This window comes from Harpegnathos saltator, unplaced genomic scaffold (genome assembly GCF_003227715.2).
Source record: "Harpegnathos saltator strain DR-91 unplaced genomic scaffold, Hsal_v8.6 scaffold96, whole genome shotgun sequence".
Classification (NCBI taxonomy): Eukaryota; Metazoa; Arthropoda; class Insecta; order Hymenoptera; family Formicidae; genus Harpegnathos; species Harpegnathos saltator.
Genome location: NW_020230724.1, coordinates 1,524,384 through 1,540,318, shown reverse-complemented (window position 1 = coordinate 1,540,318; position 15,935 = coordinate 1,524,384). Strand labels below are relative to the sequence as shown.

The 15,935-nt window shown below is 50.2% G+C and overlaps 1 protein-coding gene across 1 annotated transcript; it reads left to right on the top strand.

The window, feature by feature from the left end:
- Positions 1 to 8,897: 8,897 nt before the first annotated feature.
- Positions 8,898 to 13,414, top strand: LOC105190585 (uncharacterized). The gene is made up of 3 exons (XM_011153383.2): positions 8,898 to 9,139; positions 9,876 to 10,146; positions 10,278 to 13,414. Exons 1-3 carry the CDS (start codon positions 8,961 to 8,963, stop codon positions 10,557 to 10,559), a joined length of 732 nt encoding a protein of 243 aa, XP_011151685.1. The 5' UTR covers positions 8,898 to 8,960; the 3' UTR covers positions 10,560 to 13,414.
- Positions 13,415 to 15,935: the final 2,521 nt, after the last annotated feature.

Below are 15,935 nucleotides of genomic sequence, written 5' to 3'. Positions count from 1 at the left end.
GCGCCGACGATATTAAAAAGTACGTATATCCCGCGCGAACGTATTCCAACTTTTATCAAGTTGCGCCACGACGCGCTGGTAAAGAGCTCCGCGCGCGCGCCGTGTCGCTCGGTCCGCTGCACCTGCGATGAATCGATTTGTCACGAGGAATTGCGCGACACAGTAATGTCTCGTCTCGAAATAACGTCTCGCGCTAAATTCCGCCGGCGCGCGCGGTTCATATTAACGGAAGGGATATAAAGGACTCGATGTAAACTACGAGAATTGCGTTGTCTGCCCGTGTCCGAGCGATGCGCTTGCACACGCCTTGGTGTGTGTGCGCGTGTGTGCGCGTGTGTGTGCGTGTGTGTGCGTGTCTGTGCGTGTCTGTGTGCGCGCGCGCGCGCGTGTATGTGTGGCACGAACAAAACGCAATTTACCGCATCCTGGTTAGATATTTTTCATTTGCCGGAGCGCGTTTAATATACCGACGGGCGTGCGCGTTTTATGGAATATTTTTCGCGATCGCGATAGCGACTTTAAACGCAGATCAATGTTTTGCGGTTTCAGCCCGGTCCGGCCAGCCCCCGCGCGAGACCAGTTGAATCCGGGCGTCCCCCTCCCCTTCCTACCGATCTGTTATTTAACCTTTCCCATACTTATAACTCTCGACTGCGAAACTGCGAAACGCACGGCTCATGCGCGCGCATTCAACCGGCATTTCTCACGCCAGAGAAAATTCGTTGGGCGGAAGCGCTTTGCGTATTTAGCGAAAAAATTCGCTAAACTTGGCGGGCTTGCAACAATCCAGTTGCATCGGAATGAGCGGCAAACATTTCGCCGATAATCGTTGTCAGCGAGCCTGTCAGTCTCGCCGACATTACGCCCGAGCATTACGAGCGACGACTCGCAGCGGTGCCGTGTGCGAGGGAAATATGCACGTACAACGCAGCGTCACCGCGTTACATTTATCTCGCAATTACGAATATCATGGCGCCGCGACGGAGCTTTTCCCCGAAAAATTGCATAATCGATCAATCGCCCCGTCGGCGAGTACACGTCGTCGATCAAGCTCTCGGCGTCGGCTGGAAGCCGATCGACGAGAGAGATGTATGCCGGGCGATTTTCGCGCGGCATCCCCGCGGAAAATATTTTCCCTACGCATCCTTGATCCCCCCGGACACGCCCCCGCAGACGTGTAACTGCCGTGTAAAGGATCCCCGAGCCGCTTTATGCGCCGTATAATTTGACCCTTCGGACGGTGTCCTAAATCCCGAGGCGCATAAGCGCTTTTATACGATGCGGAAAAGTGGATACACGTGCCGACACCTGAACGCGCCTCGTGTTCGCGCCGTAACCGCGGTTAGAGTCGAGTGATGTTTTATAGGGTAATGAAAACGCGACCGCTCCCTCCTCCCCCCCCCCTGAATGCGCTCACGCACACGCACACACGCGCGCGCGCGCGCATACAGGTTCGGACCTTGCCATTATGCGCGGGCTTATTATACGAAAGTTACATCGGCTCGCTGACAACAGCGGGATCGCTATTGCGATTATTCGATCGGTGCGCCGACTGATGAATTACGACGTTAAGTACGTACCAGGTCGGTCGGCCTTGCGGAGGATCTCGTTGCGGGATCGATGACGAACGCACGCGCGCGCGTTAATTGAGAGCCGGAGAGCGGCTGGAAAAATTTCCCTCCGTCTCGCTGGACGTGACGGAATTAATTTCGACAACGCGCTCGTGATTATTTAACTGACCGCCAAGTCATGCATAATTGGCGCGAAAAATCCGCGGCGCTGATATATAATTATCGCGAAATGACGGAGAGAGGAGAGAGATGGGGGGGGGGAGCAGGTTTATGTACAAGAGGCCAGATAAAAAGGTGTTTGCCACGGGGATGCGTGTGTGCGTGCGTGCGGATGGACGCGTGAGCGTCGAGCGCACGTTAATGATACGTGCCGATGCATGAGCCGAATAATTATTTATCGCTCAGCCGCGCATAATTCCTTCGGCGTGTATATTTCGCGTGCAATTAACCGGCCGGGGGTCGCGGGACGTGCGCGGGGCTGCGCGACTATAATGGAGAGCTACGGTTAATTCCATTAAGATTACAGCGAAGGAACGTTTCGGCTGATTTATGCTAACGCGCCCCGTCCCGCCCAGTCGTTTATTATTGCGCGATACGCGCGGCGCGCGACGTCTGAAATCTCGCGAGGTAAACGTTGCGCTTCGATTAAAAGGGGCGGGCGATGGGGGGAAGGGAGCGAAAGAGTACGTAGCTCGCTCAATCGCGACCGCGGAGAAACGAATACGCGCTGCCGGGCGCGTACGAGACGAAGCGGGCGGGGAGGAACGCGAGGAGCGCTGTTTCGAAACGTTATATACAGGTTGCGTGAAAAGTTCGCGGAGCGGCGTCTATAAGTAAAACGGTAGAATTATAAATTGTAGTCGGTTATATAGAATCACCGTTCCACACGAACCTAGATTAGGTTTCATTTCCATCTGTCAATTCTTTCTGTGTTTACAAGCCAATTGAAGTTGACGCGTCAGTTTATTTGTTTGCAATGGAAAATTTGAAACAGCGTGCAGTGATTGAGTTCTTTGTTGAAAAAGGTTCAAAGGCAATGGAAATTCATTCCGAGATGGTAAATGTGTTAGGGGAATCTGCTCCTTCAAAAACAATAGTTTGCAAATGGGCACTTGAGTTTCAACGTGGTCGTACAAGCATTGAAGATGATCCACGCAGTGGACGTCCAAAAAGCGCATCAACACCAGAGATCATTGAGCAAATACAGGTTATTGTTTCTGAAGATCCAAGTGTGACTACGCGTGAAATTGCTCATACCACAGGCATTTCAAATGAACGGGTACGGTATATTTTGCATAAAGAATTACAAATGAAAAAAGTGTTTGGAAAAGTGGTGCCGTATACGTTAACAATTCAACAAAAACTCGCTCGAAAGCAAATTTCTCAGCGTCATTTGGATCGTTTTAAGGAGAATGAAACTGATTTTGTGCGTCGTTTTATAACTGTGGATGAGACTTGGATCTATCACCATGATCCTAAATTGAAACAGGAACGTTTACAGTGGACTGAAGCTGGATGTTCAGCTGCAAAGCAAACAAAGCATGAAAGATCGGTAAAAAAGGTTTTGGCGTCAGTTTTTTGAGATGCTAAAGGGATTTTGTTAATTGACTATCTGGAAAAAGGTAAAACAATTAACTCTGAATATTATTGTAACCTTTTGGATCAATTGGACGCAAAAATTCGTGAGAAAAGACCTGGTTTGCAGCACAAACAAATCATTTTTCACCAAGACAACGCACCTGCTCACACAAGTGTCTTGTCAATGTCTAAATTCAATGAATTGAAGTACAAATTGCTTGACCATCCACCGTATTCGCCAGATTTGGCACCCAGCGACTTCTGTCTGTTCCGAAACCTGAAACAATTCCTCCGTGGAAAGTATTTTTTGTCGAATGAAGAAGCTATAGCAGCCGTAGAGGCATATTTCGCAGACCTTCCAGAAACACACTTCCGCGATGGAATAAAATTATTGGAGAGCCATTGGGCCAAGTGTATTGAAATTAATGGAGACTATATTGAAGAATAAAGTCATTTTTAGAATTTGGTACTCTTTATTTCAGTTTCGCTCCGCGAACTTTTCACGCAACCTGTATGCTATTTGTTTGGATTATATCGCGTGCGACGAAACTCGCGTGCACGAACGACGCTGCTCTGTCGAATGTGTGTGTGTGTGTGTGTGTGTGTGCAAAAATCTTTAAACAGGCGTAGCCGGTGTGTGCGCGAGATATCGTGTTATTTATATATATATTGACTGGCTTGCACCGGTGAATTGCGGCGTGAATGCAATTGCACTTGGTAACGGTAGATATGATTACTGGTAATAAACCACCGCGGCGACGATTCGGGTGCACACAATTCGACCAAGAATTAATGCCAGCCGGAACACGGCCATACACGCGTAACTTCAACGCACGTCACCGCACGCACGCACGTACGCACGCACTCACCCCGTAATCCGCCACGCAGATTTATTTTACAGCGTACATCACGCAGCCGCACCCTCCTGGGATTTAGAGACCACCGCGGCCATCCATCAATTTATTTAATCCGATTATACGTATCCTGCGTTCGTCATCGACCGCGCATCGCTGACGGAGATCGAGATTCACACAGTGACTCTCAGCGATGATCGACGTCGCAAACTTTGGACGAGCGGAGTGGCACGCACATTCCCGCGCGCGCGCGCGCGCGCACACACACACACACACACACACAAACTCGAGAGCCGCGAATTGCAACTCGATAAAGCCGCGCCTGCGTCCGGCACTTTCGACCGCGTGTTTTCAGAAGGATCGCGATAAAGACGCCAACGCGACGGTTTCTCTGTCGTGGCTGAAGAACGCAGCCAGGCGGAGAAAGGGCGAGCGGGAAAGAGAGGGCAGGAACATGCGAAAAGCTAAAAGGAGCAAAGATGCAACGAGTCCATCATCTGTGAGATTCACTCGAAAGGAGCGAGTGTGTGTGTGTGTGTGTGTCTCGCGTCGAAAGTCGCGATGCTTACAGAGTATGCAAATACTGCGCGCTCCGTCTCGGAACTTTTCACTTTTCTCGACTCATACGCGTGAAGTGGGATTATAACGAGAGGTTTATCGTAAGAGCGCGAGACGGTAGGGAACTTTTTGCTTTTCTCTTGCCTCTTTTAATTAATTCCATCGGCTTACGACGATCGAGCGAGCGTAGGAAGGCCGACGGGCTGCTGGCAAGAGTAAAAGTTAAAAATTGGAGCTTACGGCCACGATGGAGCGTGCGGGCGCGCATTTATCGCGATCATATTTATCGTTGCGTCGTGTCGAAGCTACTCGAGCGAGGAGCGGCGGAGAGGAGAGGGGAAGAGAAGTTAAGAGGAGGGGGGACGGGGGTTAGCGAGAGAGACGGAATCGTTTGTAAAATTCGTTATCTTCGCGGCGACACTCGTGACACTTGTTTCATATTTATGAGAGAGGAGAGGAGTTTTAGCATATTCAAAACATAAATTACTTTCAGCGCGCGGGGTAAGTCACCTAACCAATAAAATACTGCCCGGAGTTTATCTCCCATCCCGCACGATTCCAGGTACGGCGGGGCCGCGGGATCGGTGGTTCAGCGGAAGAGGTTCAGGATGAACGGAGGTGGAAACCTGAATTATGCACGATTGGAAGCCCACTCTCGCAATCGTATGGGTGGTTCTCATGCAAAATCGCGCAACCGCTTTCCTTTTACAATGCAAATTCGATGGTAAACACCCGCGCCGCGCTTTTCTATACCCGATCCGCCGCCGCCGCCGCCGCTCTCGTGATACATCGACGGATCTAAATGAGTTTCGTGCGCCATACCTCGGCCAACGCAGAAATTACGAAATCCAAGATATCCCCCGTACACGGTGCTAGGCACCGTAAAACAGCCCGTGAGACTCGATTAAAAGAGCCTCTTAAGATTCCTCGCGGCGACCTCGCGCTACCCTCGCAAACCGGTCAACGGGAGAGACCCGCGTTTTCCACACCGCGTGGCGGCGGCGGGGGTGAAAGTAAACTACCCTGGAAAATCGGCTTTTTCAGGACGAGAGGGAGGACTTGCGGGATTATTACAGCTGTCAACTCGCAGTCGCATCGCAATTATTGACGAGCACAGGTTCGCGCGCTTGGTCATCACACCGGTGGTTTTCGGGGAGCGCATTTTTGTTCTTCGGCCAGGTCGCCAGCGAAGAGCGACGACGATCGGGATAGCCGGACGTGCTGGTGTTATTGCGCCGTATGTTTTCGTCGCGCGACGCGAAGAATGAGGGTCCTATCGCGCTTCAATGAGGGATGTACTAGGAGAGCGCGAGCTTCTCTGCGAGCTTCTTGTCCGTAGATTCTTCGATTCCCACCGAGCTGTTTTCGCTTCCGTCCGCGCGACGCGCCCCCTCCTTTCACGACAAAATGAAATATCTTCTGGCGGGCTTCGGCAAATAGCTGAAAGTACTCTGAATCATGCCAGCAAGCTTATGCTACATCGAGCGGAAAATTACAAATGGTCGGGCTGGACGCAGCTCTGCAACTGGCAACGCCTTTGTGTACCGTCTTCTGTATAAGTGAACTCTCTCGGGAATAAACTTCTTAAGTTCACGATGATTGCGCACTTACACGTGTCTACCACCGCTAATTCCGGCTAGGACGAGGTCTTTAAGAAGTTTCAAAATTGCATTCGCCCGGGGAACATGCTCGATCGGCCGGCGAGAACACGACCGATCGAGCGAGAGAGGGTCTCTCTCTCCTCCGCGAGGCATTCGTGACGTCTCTCGGTTGTACGAGCTTATCAACGCAAACGTTGATTCACTAACCGCCGTCGTCGCCGTCGAGGGACAACGCGGACGCGCAGCTTCAATGAATTGTGAAAATCCGCAATTTATTTTCCTAGTCGCCGAGCGACGGGGCTGAAGTCAATCGTTGGACGAAGAGAATTTTCGGGGAGGACATTTTGCAACGGGCGTCATCGAGTGAATAATCAATGAGTGGAGGGGAGGAGAATTTTAAGAAGGACATTGCAACAAAATGTATCGTTAATTGAATTATTAAATGAAATGAAGAAAACTTTAGAAAGGATATCAGAGCGAGAGAATATCATTCGGTGCATTATTAAGTGAGATAAAATGAATTAGTAGATAGAGCACGAGGAGAGGACATGGAAGGGATATTACAAGAGACACGCAACGTTCGCAGTGGAAGATGCGAATCTACGCGTCGACGCGACGATGGTCGCGTCGTACCGCATAATCGCGCTTTTCCAGGTCGCGACGACCCGCCGATATAAATATTCCCGATGCCGAATACGTCCGAATATCCTTCAGGAATCCCGTCTCGCTGCCGGGGAAACGACGAAACTGCGCGTCTGGGCGCGCTTATATGGGAATTCTCGCTAAAGAATTTGCATAGCCGACCATGGTCCGCTGAGCCAACGGCTCCGGAAATGCTTCCGCGTCGTGGCTCTGGAATTAAGGGAAGCTTAAGATTTAACGCGTTTCGAGCCCCAAAGTCCTACTTCGTGGCCCGATAATTCAACTGCGCGCGCCCGACGAAGGTGGCGCGTCAGAGTTTTGCGCCGAATAACCTCCTCCTCCCCCGCCGCCTCGTACAAAAACAACCCCCGCCGCCTTGCCCGCCCTCTTTCTGCCGCGCGCGACCTCGCGTCGTTTGCCCCGCGTCCGCCGCGCCCTTTGTTCGGCTACCAGCAGCGTCAAACCCTGCGCGAGTACTTTGCATAATTTCTCACTTTTGCATAACCGAGTTGCTTCCTTTTTTTCACGTCCCCCCGGCTGAAGAAACCGAGGTCGTCGTCCGGAGACTAACGAATCTACCATGCCTCTTCCACCGCGATGAATCTCGGGGAGACACTACTTTCGAGAAATCAATAACGACTCCGCCTTTCCCTCCCCCCCCCCCCCACCCTTCCTTTCTTTTTCCTAACGACGTTCTTTTTGTTTGTGTTCTAACGTTATTTTATATGGCACACGCGCGCAGACAGGGAACGCATTCCCGGCGCGCCGAGGAGAATTTATCGACGTAAAGCGAATATGTAATACGAGAGTCCAGAACTAATGAAGTCAAATCTTTCGCATTCACTCACGTCGTGAAATTTAACGTCGCACGGCGTGGACGTTGAAATTCCGGCGCGCCACTAAGCGCGATCTTCAAGTCGAATTTTAAGTTTACATCTCGTTTCGGCGTTACCGACGCCGAATAAATGTCGGGCGAGGATTCAAATTTCGCACAAAATCGATCATCGTCAGCTGACCTTCTACCGTGCATGACATCGATATACACACAGTTGCGAGTACGTGGCCGCAATTCGCTTGGAAAGGTATTCGGGACACACGAACGGTTTGTTTTTCAGACAAAAGTATATCGGCGATACGTGCGTGTGTGTGTGTGTGTGTGCTATGCTTATGCATCGGCAGATAGTTAAAAAACTATTTGGAATTTTGTCTCGTTAACGTGTTTCACGGTTTAATACGTCTTCGCTCTTGGCGCTTCTCACAAGTTTCAATTGGAAATTCCAATTGATTGGACTTGTCCGTCCAAAGTCGGAATCTCTCTACTCGAATCTGCTATTTCAATAAGAACGCCGTCGCAATTGTCGTCAACACGTCGTCACACACGGTTACGCTGGCGCGACGCGGCGCGGTTTGAGCAAAAATTCATCTATCAAATGAGCGTGCATACGTTGGTAAGCTACACCGCGCGTGTGCATGCGTAAGCGAAGTGACATTCGCATACCGCAGTATCGCGATAAGCCGTTCGATTATCAAGATTCGCGCGATACGCCGAGTTAGTCAATTCTCGCGCATGAATAATATCCGTGTCCGCTTCAATAGCCCGCGCACCTGCTGAAAGCGCTTTGAATGCGAGCCCGTTACGAATTATATCGCGATGTATATCTCGTCAATTAAAAGCTTCAATTAAAAGTTCAAAGTCACGGAACGGATTTACCGACCGTCGCCAGCAGATAATTCAGCCGCGCGGTCATCGCTGCGCGGTTTTCAGACGCGCCGAAATCGAATCACATTGACATTCTGTATTCGGCGATTCTTTATGGGTATTTAGCACAATCATCGGTCCGACGATCGAACGACCGTTTAATCAGTTAACGAACAGCGCGGATATTAATCGCTTTTCGCCTTTGAAAGAGATCTAAAGATCGCGTCGCGTACACGAGCTGCTAATTGCATGATGTAAATACTCTCAGATACGTGCAATCGCGGCTACAAAAAACTTGTTTATCGTGTTTATCGCAGATTAATTACGTCTTGAACGATAAAAGATATCCGAGAGCGAGGCTAGTGATCGATGAAGACAAGAAATGTGTAACAAGGAAAGCTCAGTTGGATTGTAACAGATTTAATGACTGCAAAGTCTTGCCGCTCGCTGACGAACGATGAATATTCCATGTATCTTTCTCGCGTGTTCGATCGTCGTCGAGCTGTGCCTCGCGCAAACGATGCAAGATCAAGAGGTAAATAACTATTTACGCGTCATGCAGAGTGTGTTTTGGGAGAAAATCAAAGCCTATGGATGTTCAAATTTGCCGGATTACGATGTTAGTATAGACTACGAGTAAGTAAAAGCACTCAGTCAATAACGATAACGCACTGACTCGTTCGTTCGCTGTTCCTCTTTTATCGCATTTCGGACGACGTAGACGGAGAAAGATGGTCGAATGAAAGAATTTGCCCGGTGAAATATGAATGTACGATTCACAAACCGATTCGGTTGAAGTCAGAATAAAAATTCTCTCGGTCTAACTTATCAAGATCTCCGGTTAACTTGGACGCATGATTCTGGTATTTTCAATCGGAATTACCGAATCGTTTATATTTCACCAGAAAATTGGCCCATTCGATCAAACCTTTTTCCTCCACGCATGTACAAATAAATCCATTCCGATAACGTAAAATCGACATCCCGCGGAATCGCGGAAAATACTCGTACATATGTGTTCCATGTATGGAAAAAGAAAAAACAATGATCGGTCGAATTAATGTGGCGATAAGCGCGAAATATGCCGAAATACGCGCGTTGGCTGGCTGAAAGAAACGGAATTTCTGCCTCTCAGGATCGAACGTTTGCTTCTAAATAGGAGCCAGAAATTGGATCTTCTTCAAGCAAGACGCTTACGTTCGTGACCACGTTAATTCAGACTGTTCTGTTTTCTTCCGCGCGTTTTCTAATTTAACGAAGTAATCACGCGTCCGTCAAAGAGCGTGCAATTTTTTCAAGATATCCCGCAGCCGCGGTGAAAAGACGCGATACTCGTGGGAACTCGATAACCGACAAAGTTTGATTCGCGCAGCATCGACGACGGGCTGAGCTACGATATAAAAGGAACTCTCTACCTGGAGGATGGCTTCGTTATGGATATAGAAGATATAGCGCTCATGGACACACGGAAGACTACGAATGAAGTTGGCCAAGGCTTTTCTATGATAAGAACGCCCATGAGGTTTGTGGGACTGTCGTTTTTCCGTGATTTCCGTTTCAAGACCGACAATCCCGAGAGTATACCGGATCAAATGGTAGGCAGCATAATTATAACACCCACGGAATTCTTCTTCAACATCATGGTAAGCATGATTTAACACCGCAACTTCTCGCCGTTTGAACGCCGTTGGGCGAGCAAACAAATTCTTTGGAGATTTACATAGATTTCACGCGTCGCTATCAGACGCCGCTCATCTCTCCGTGTATTTTGCAGATCAGACACTACTTTGCCACGAACGTTGTCAACTGCACGATGAGCAAAGTATTACAGTCGCAAGTAAACAAGAAATCAATGCACTTTTATCCCAGCAATACGCTCACAGATAGGTTGAGGAAAAATTACGTGAGAATATATAGATCGAAGAACATTACCAACCCCCCCTTGATATCTGAAAAGATTGACTACTCTTGGCAGAAAATATTGGAGCCTATTCTCAACGAAGTAGTAGCGACAATCCCGTTCCCGAAGGTGGAGTTTAAAGTGGAAAGAAATTGATCGACCGATTGTTTCGACCGCGTTCGACTAATCTCTCTCTCTCTCTCTCTCTCTCTCTCTCTCTGTCATTACCGGCTACAACGTGTCGTAGCGTCACGCTTCGCTTCGAGGCGAGAACGAGAGCGAGGAATGTATCTCCGCGCGCGTCGTGTCGTCCGTCGAATCAGTCAGAATGCTATTACAAAGCAGCCTCGGAGAGGGAGACCGAGAAAGGGAATATAAATCCGGCGAGGGAAAAAATACAAATAAATGTTTGCGGCTTCGCGCCGGCCCTAAAAAAGCATTTTCATGTTACGTCGGAAGCGATCTATGCGGAGCGCAATAGTTTCGTCTACGCCAGCCGATGCGCCGGCGAATTCAATAGCGTCAAGTTATACGCTTTCCTCGGACGCGATCGATTTGCGCTCGCTCTCGCACGAATCGCCGACGGCCGAACAACAGTTTAGGCGATATCGATATTAATATCGCACCAGCGCGCGGCGCCGGCGTTCCTGTCGATTTTAGCGGTCCCAGATGAGCTGCTGCAATTGCGGTTACCGGTTTACCTGCACACGCACGCACGCACGCGCGCTCGCATCGCCGCGCCGCCGGCAGTCGGATTAATTTACGGCGTATAAAGCGCGCGTCCGCACGAAACAAAGCGCCGCGGGCGCGCGCGGGAAGGAAACTTCATTTTCTTACATCCGGGGCGCAGATTAACGGCCTCGTTTATCACCGGCTGACCTTTCGACCGCGATATCCACGAGCACCCATGTAGCGGCACCGAACTGCGATTCGTCCGGCTGTCCGCGGCAGCAGCCTTACGGCTCCCTCGTTTCTTCTTCCACGCCGCTTGTCCTCATCCTCGTCCTCATCAGCGCGGCGCGTGTTTCGTCGCCTCGGCCCATTTGTAGGCAGGAGACACCCCGTAAATTGCGCGAGATGCTGCGCGATCTATCTCGGGGACATTAGCTCGAGGACCGTCTCTGTCGAGCCGGAATCCTCACGAGCGCGAGTCGTTACGAGAAAGCGATATTCTCCGTGCGTCGCGAGGAAAATAAGCGAGCCACTCGCGAAATCACTCCCGCGGCTCGCATCATCGGGACACAGGAGGGCCGGCTTTTAATTACCGCGTAATTGAGAATCGGAGCGCGCTTGTTTACCGGAGATAACGGCTATTTGCCGATGCGAGCCGCCGCGTTGACCGATAATCAACGGCCGGTCACGTAATGCAGCTCACGTGAGCTCACGAGCGGAGCAAGAAGGGATTCGAACACGAGATATGAAGGAAAGCCGAAGATGGACGACGGCTCCGGCGACGAAGGAGCCGAGAAAATTAAGTTCGCCGCTGAAGAGAGCGCGCGCGCGTCGACAATGGACGCGCGATGGATAGCCGAAAAACGCGTATTTCCTGCCGACTACCTATTCTTACGTGGTCGCGCTACTAACGTCGCCAGCGACGCTTGGCAGCATCCGTCCGGCGAGCTTTTGTACCGGGCTTCCGGCCGGGCTTGCGCGCGCGCGAGCGTCGCGCGGAAGAGAATCTCTCCCCCGCTGTGGACCGGGGCGCGAAGGAAACGAGAGAAAACCGTCGCCACAAAGCCCGACGCCGTGGAATCAGGATGTTCGCGCTCACGGGTGCACGAACCGTTCTTCCTGCCACGCTACGTCGCCCGGTGAATGCACCTAAGGCGCGCGTACACACGTCGGCAGGCCAGGTGGCCTGAGCGCTTCCTGCCCCTCGCCGCCTGCCCTCGCGAATTCTCCGGTCAATTTGGAGCCGATTTTTCCCCGCCGGGAATTCGATTTAGAAAGACACCTTGCTCCCCCCCCCCCGGCCCCGCGATTCTTTCTCCCTGCCTCTCGGTCTCTCATCGATATCTCTCGGAGAGCGCGCGTGTTAATAAAACGCGAGTAAAATCCGCTCATAAAATAGGGGTAATTAAAAAGTTTTGTTTACACGTGATCCCTCTTACACGAAGTGATATTTAATAACACGATGAAAAATGCGGAACGCGCGTAATGTTCTGCCGCTCGCTTGTCAAAAAGTTTGCCGTTGTTATTCTCGCGCACGTCAAAAAGTTCGCTGGAGATTGCGCATATTTTTGCGGCGCCCGGGATTGGGAGTGGCTTTTTGTACGCTCCAAGTGGTGTAATGTATGTGACATTATTATATTATGCTCCTAAGTACCGAAAATAGCGCAATGGAAATAATTCCGCTCACTCGAACGAGCAAGCGAGCCGGCGAGCGGGCGGGGAAGGGCGCACGTGCGAATTATCTCACGGCAAATGGATAATTTCGCGCAGAAAATACGCAACAAATAAAACGAGAGAGCGCGCGACAGTTCGGACTGGCAACGTCCGGAAACGTTTGTCGACGCCCGTTCTAAGCCAGTCTCGAATATAAAGCACATTTTATCCGGTCCGCTTTGCGCCGCTAAATAATCCAAAACGCCAATTTCCCGCAGCAACGAGTACTTTTTCGCTCGGTCGCCGGCGCGCGCTTTTGTGCCGACTTCAAGTTACTTCCGCATCGCGGAAACTGAGTTTTCCTGCGGCCCGTCGGATCCATACCGCCCGAAGGGGGGCGGTGGAAACAGCGGCGGTAATATCGCCAGAGCGAAGCCTCGTACGTATACCGGGCATCAGAAATGCCTCCGTTACACGTGCGCAAGTTTTCGGAAAAATTGCGCTGCGCGTAGATACGAGTCGGAATTGCTGCCGCGATAAGAAAGCAGATGTCGCTCAGTGATAAGCGCTAATAAGATGTAGCAGATAAAAATTTGAGAGAGAGAGAGAGAGAGAGAGAGATAATGTAATATTGATTTTTACGCGCTTTAGATCCACTACCTTAAGAGCCCCTCTTAGGAGCGTAATGCGCAAAAGATTATAATATAAAATTATTATACAATGTAATAAAAGTTTTAACAGAATTAGTGTTTAGCGCACATGATAATCCAGATATCTAAAATATGAGAAAGATTTTTCACTCTGTTTTCACACCGAAGAAATTTCTTAAAAGGCAAGTTTCTCTCGGGCTTTACTTCAACGAATGACAATTAAAGGTCAAAATATCCGGAACAATTCATTGATATTTGAAATATATCTTAAAACGTCCACTTTCTTCGTTTCCTCCTGTGGAAATAAGTGCGTTTTCTGTTAAGCGACTACTGCTTAACACAATGACATATTTCTGACAGCAAGTGTGCAAGTTTTGAATGTTCTCCGTTAACTATTTCGCCGCTCCCTCGGCGGGAGAATACACGTCCGCGTGCGCGCGCGTCCGCGCGTGTCTCATTCAATTTGTACACGCACGTCACGTACGACCGTTTCCACAATGGGCGCTTGTTACAGCGTGTTAATATCCTTGTGACGCGCTGGATGTGTAAGGAAAATCGCAGACGGCGTTACGAATTTACGATGGTGCAGGCGCACCATCGCGGCGAGGAAGACGCGCGTATTTAGGGCGCATTATGCATGCAAGACTCCTCGTGTTTTCCGCTATAAAAGAAATATAATCTCGTTATATTTGGAACGCTGCCATCACTTCTATCTCCATAATGCTCCGAGCGCGCATCGCGTTACCCGCGCTGTTTGCGATGCCATACGGCGTACGCGTACCATAAAATCGCCGGCACATTTGTTTTAAGAATGTGATAAAAGAAGACGATATTTCCAGGGGGATCTCATGTCCCTCGCGCGTGTGTGTATATGTGTGTGTGTGTGTGTGTGTGCGCGCGCATGTGTATGTGCGTGCGCGCGCGCGCGCGCGCGTGTGGCGGGCGATAAATTCCCGGGTAACATTTCGACGATTCAATCACGCGATTCGACGTCGATACGTTATGTATCGACGTGATCTACAAGTCTGATCTAAGGCGTCTTCGTTCCACTGGCTTTGCATAGAACGCAGCGACGAGCAAAGTTTATAGACTGCTGAAACGAGAGGAAGAGAGAGAAAGAAATATGCTTCTCCACCTTGGCAAAAATCAACAGGATACGCGCACGTGACGATCGGCAATTTTCGGAAATTTATCGTGCGAGCAAGTTCACGATTCCGTTTCGAAAAGACTACCATACTCGCAAATTCCAGAACCAACCGATCGCGACAAATTATATGCGGTTCGCCAGATTCGCGCGAGTTTAGCCGCCTGGTTTTATTTTCTCCGTCACTCGCTCTCGCCCGCGTTCTCTGTCTCGCTTCTCCGCGAAAGTTCACGTAACGGCTGACCGGCTGACCGGCGTTAGGAATAAAAGCCTTCTAACTTTCTCCCCCACCGACACACGTTTAAATCTCGTTTCGCTGGTATCTAGCGGCGCATTTAAAGCTGCATTTTTCTACGCTATTCCCAACCTCGCACCGTCGTCCGTTAGTTCGAGCGGGCTAACGAGTACGAGACTGGAGCTGGACGGCGTGCGTTAGCCTCGCGTGGTTTCCCGTTTCTCTGATTTCGTTAAAGCCGCTACGTATCTTGTATGCCACACGCGTAAATATATCGCGTGCTCGTGTCGCTTTTATGTCTCTTGCAGAGAGAGAGAGAGAGAGAGAGAGAGAGAGAGAGAGAGAGAGAGAGAGAGAGAGAGAGAGAGAGAAGAGTAACACCTTCATCATACCAAGAGAGAAAATAATATCTGCAGCAACAACGAATAATTGTAACGACGTGACGACGGTGGCAAAAAATAACGCGCAACGAGAGCAGTCTGCGCCAGAATGAAGAATCTGATCGCACAAATTTAAAAGAAAGATAGAAAGAGAGAGGAATGGAAAGCTTAACGTGCGACATCTTGCAAAAATTGACACGTTGTTTTGCGCTCGTTCAAAGCGGATTACCGGAATGCGGAAACGTATGCAATTACGCGAGCGAAACGCGGCCGCCGACTTTGTCCGACCTTGCACGCGCTGTGCGATGTTCGCTCACACGCGACCGTGTTTAGCGAGCGAGTAATACGAGAGCCATCCTACACACACACACACACACACGTATACACACACCCGCAGGACTCTCCCCCCGCCCGCGCGTGCACTCGACGTCCTTTCTATTCCGAAAGAACGGCCAGAGTTCTTGCATTCGCCAGCAGTAATATAATATTCGCGCAGTGCTCTCGCGGTAACAATGGTATCGCGGATTACTCGGCCGTATTTTACATAGGAGCGCTGCGAGGCGATACGCGCGGGCCCGTGTCTTTATTTCAGAGCGCGGCAAATGCGCGGATAATAGCGGGGAATCCTCACGGATGATAATAGATTATCAAGCTGTCGTGGACGACGGGATTTTTGTGACGGCGAATTAATTAAGTGGAGAGGGAGTATAATCGGTTTGCATAATGCGAACGCGAGACACCACTCGTGAGAAAGAAGAAGAAGAAGAGAGAGAGAGAGAGAGAGAGAGAGAGAGAGAG

Coding starts and splice junctions, on each gene's coding strand:
- LOC105190585 (XM_011153383.2), top strand. CDS start 8,961: ATGAATATTCCATGTATCTTTCTCGCGTGTTCGATCGTCGTCGAGCTG. Junction 9,140..9,875: donor GATGTTAGTATAGACTACGA/GTAAGTAAAAGC, acceptor TGATTCGCGCAG/CATCGACGACGGGCTGAGCT. Junction 10,147..10,277: donor AATTCTTCTTCAACATCATG/GTAAGCATGATT, acceptor TGTATTTTGCAG/ATCAGACACTACTTTGCCAC.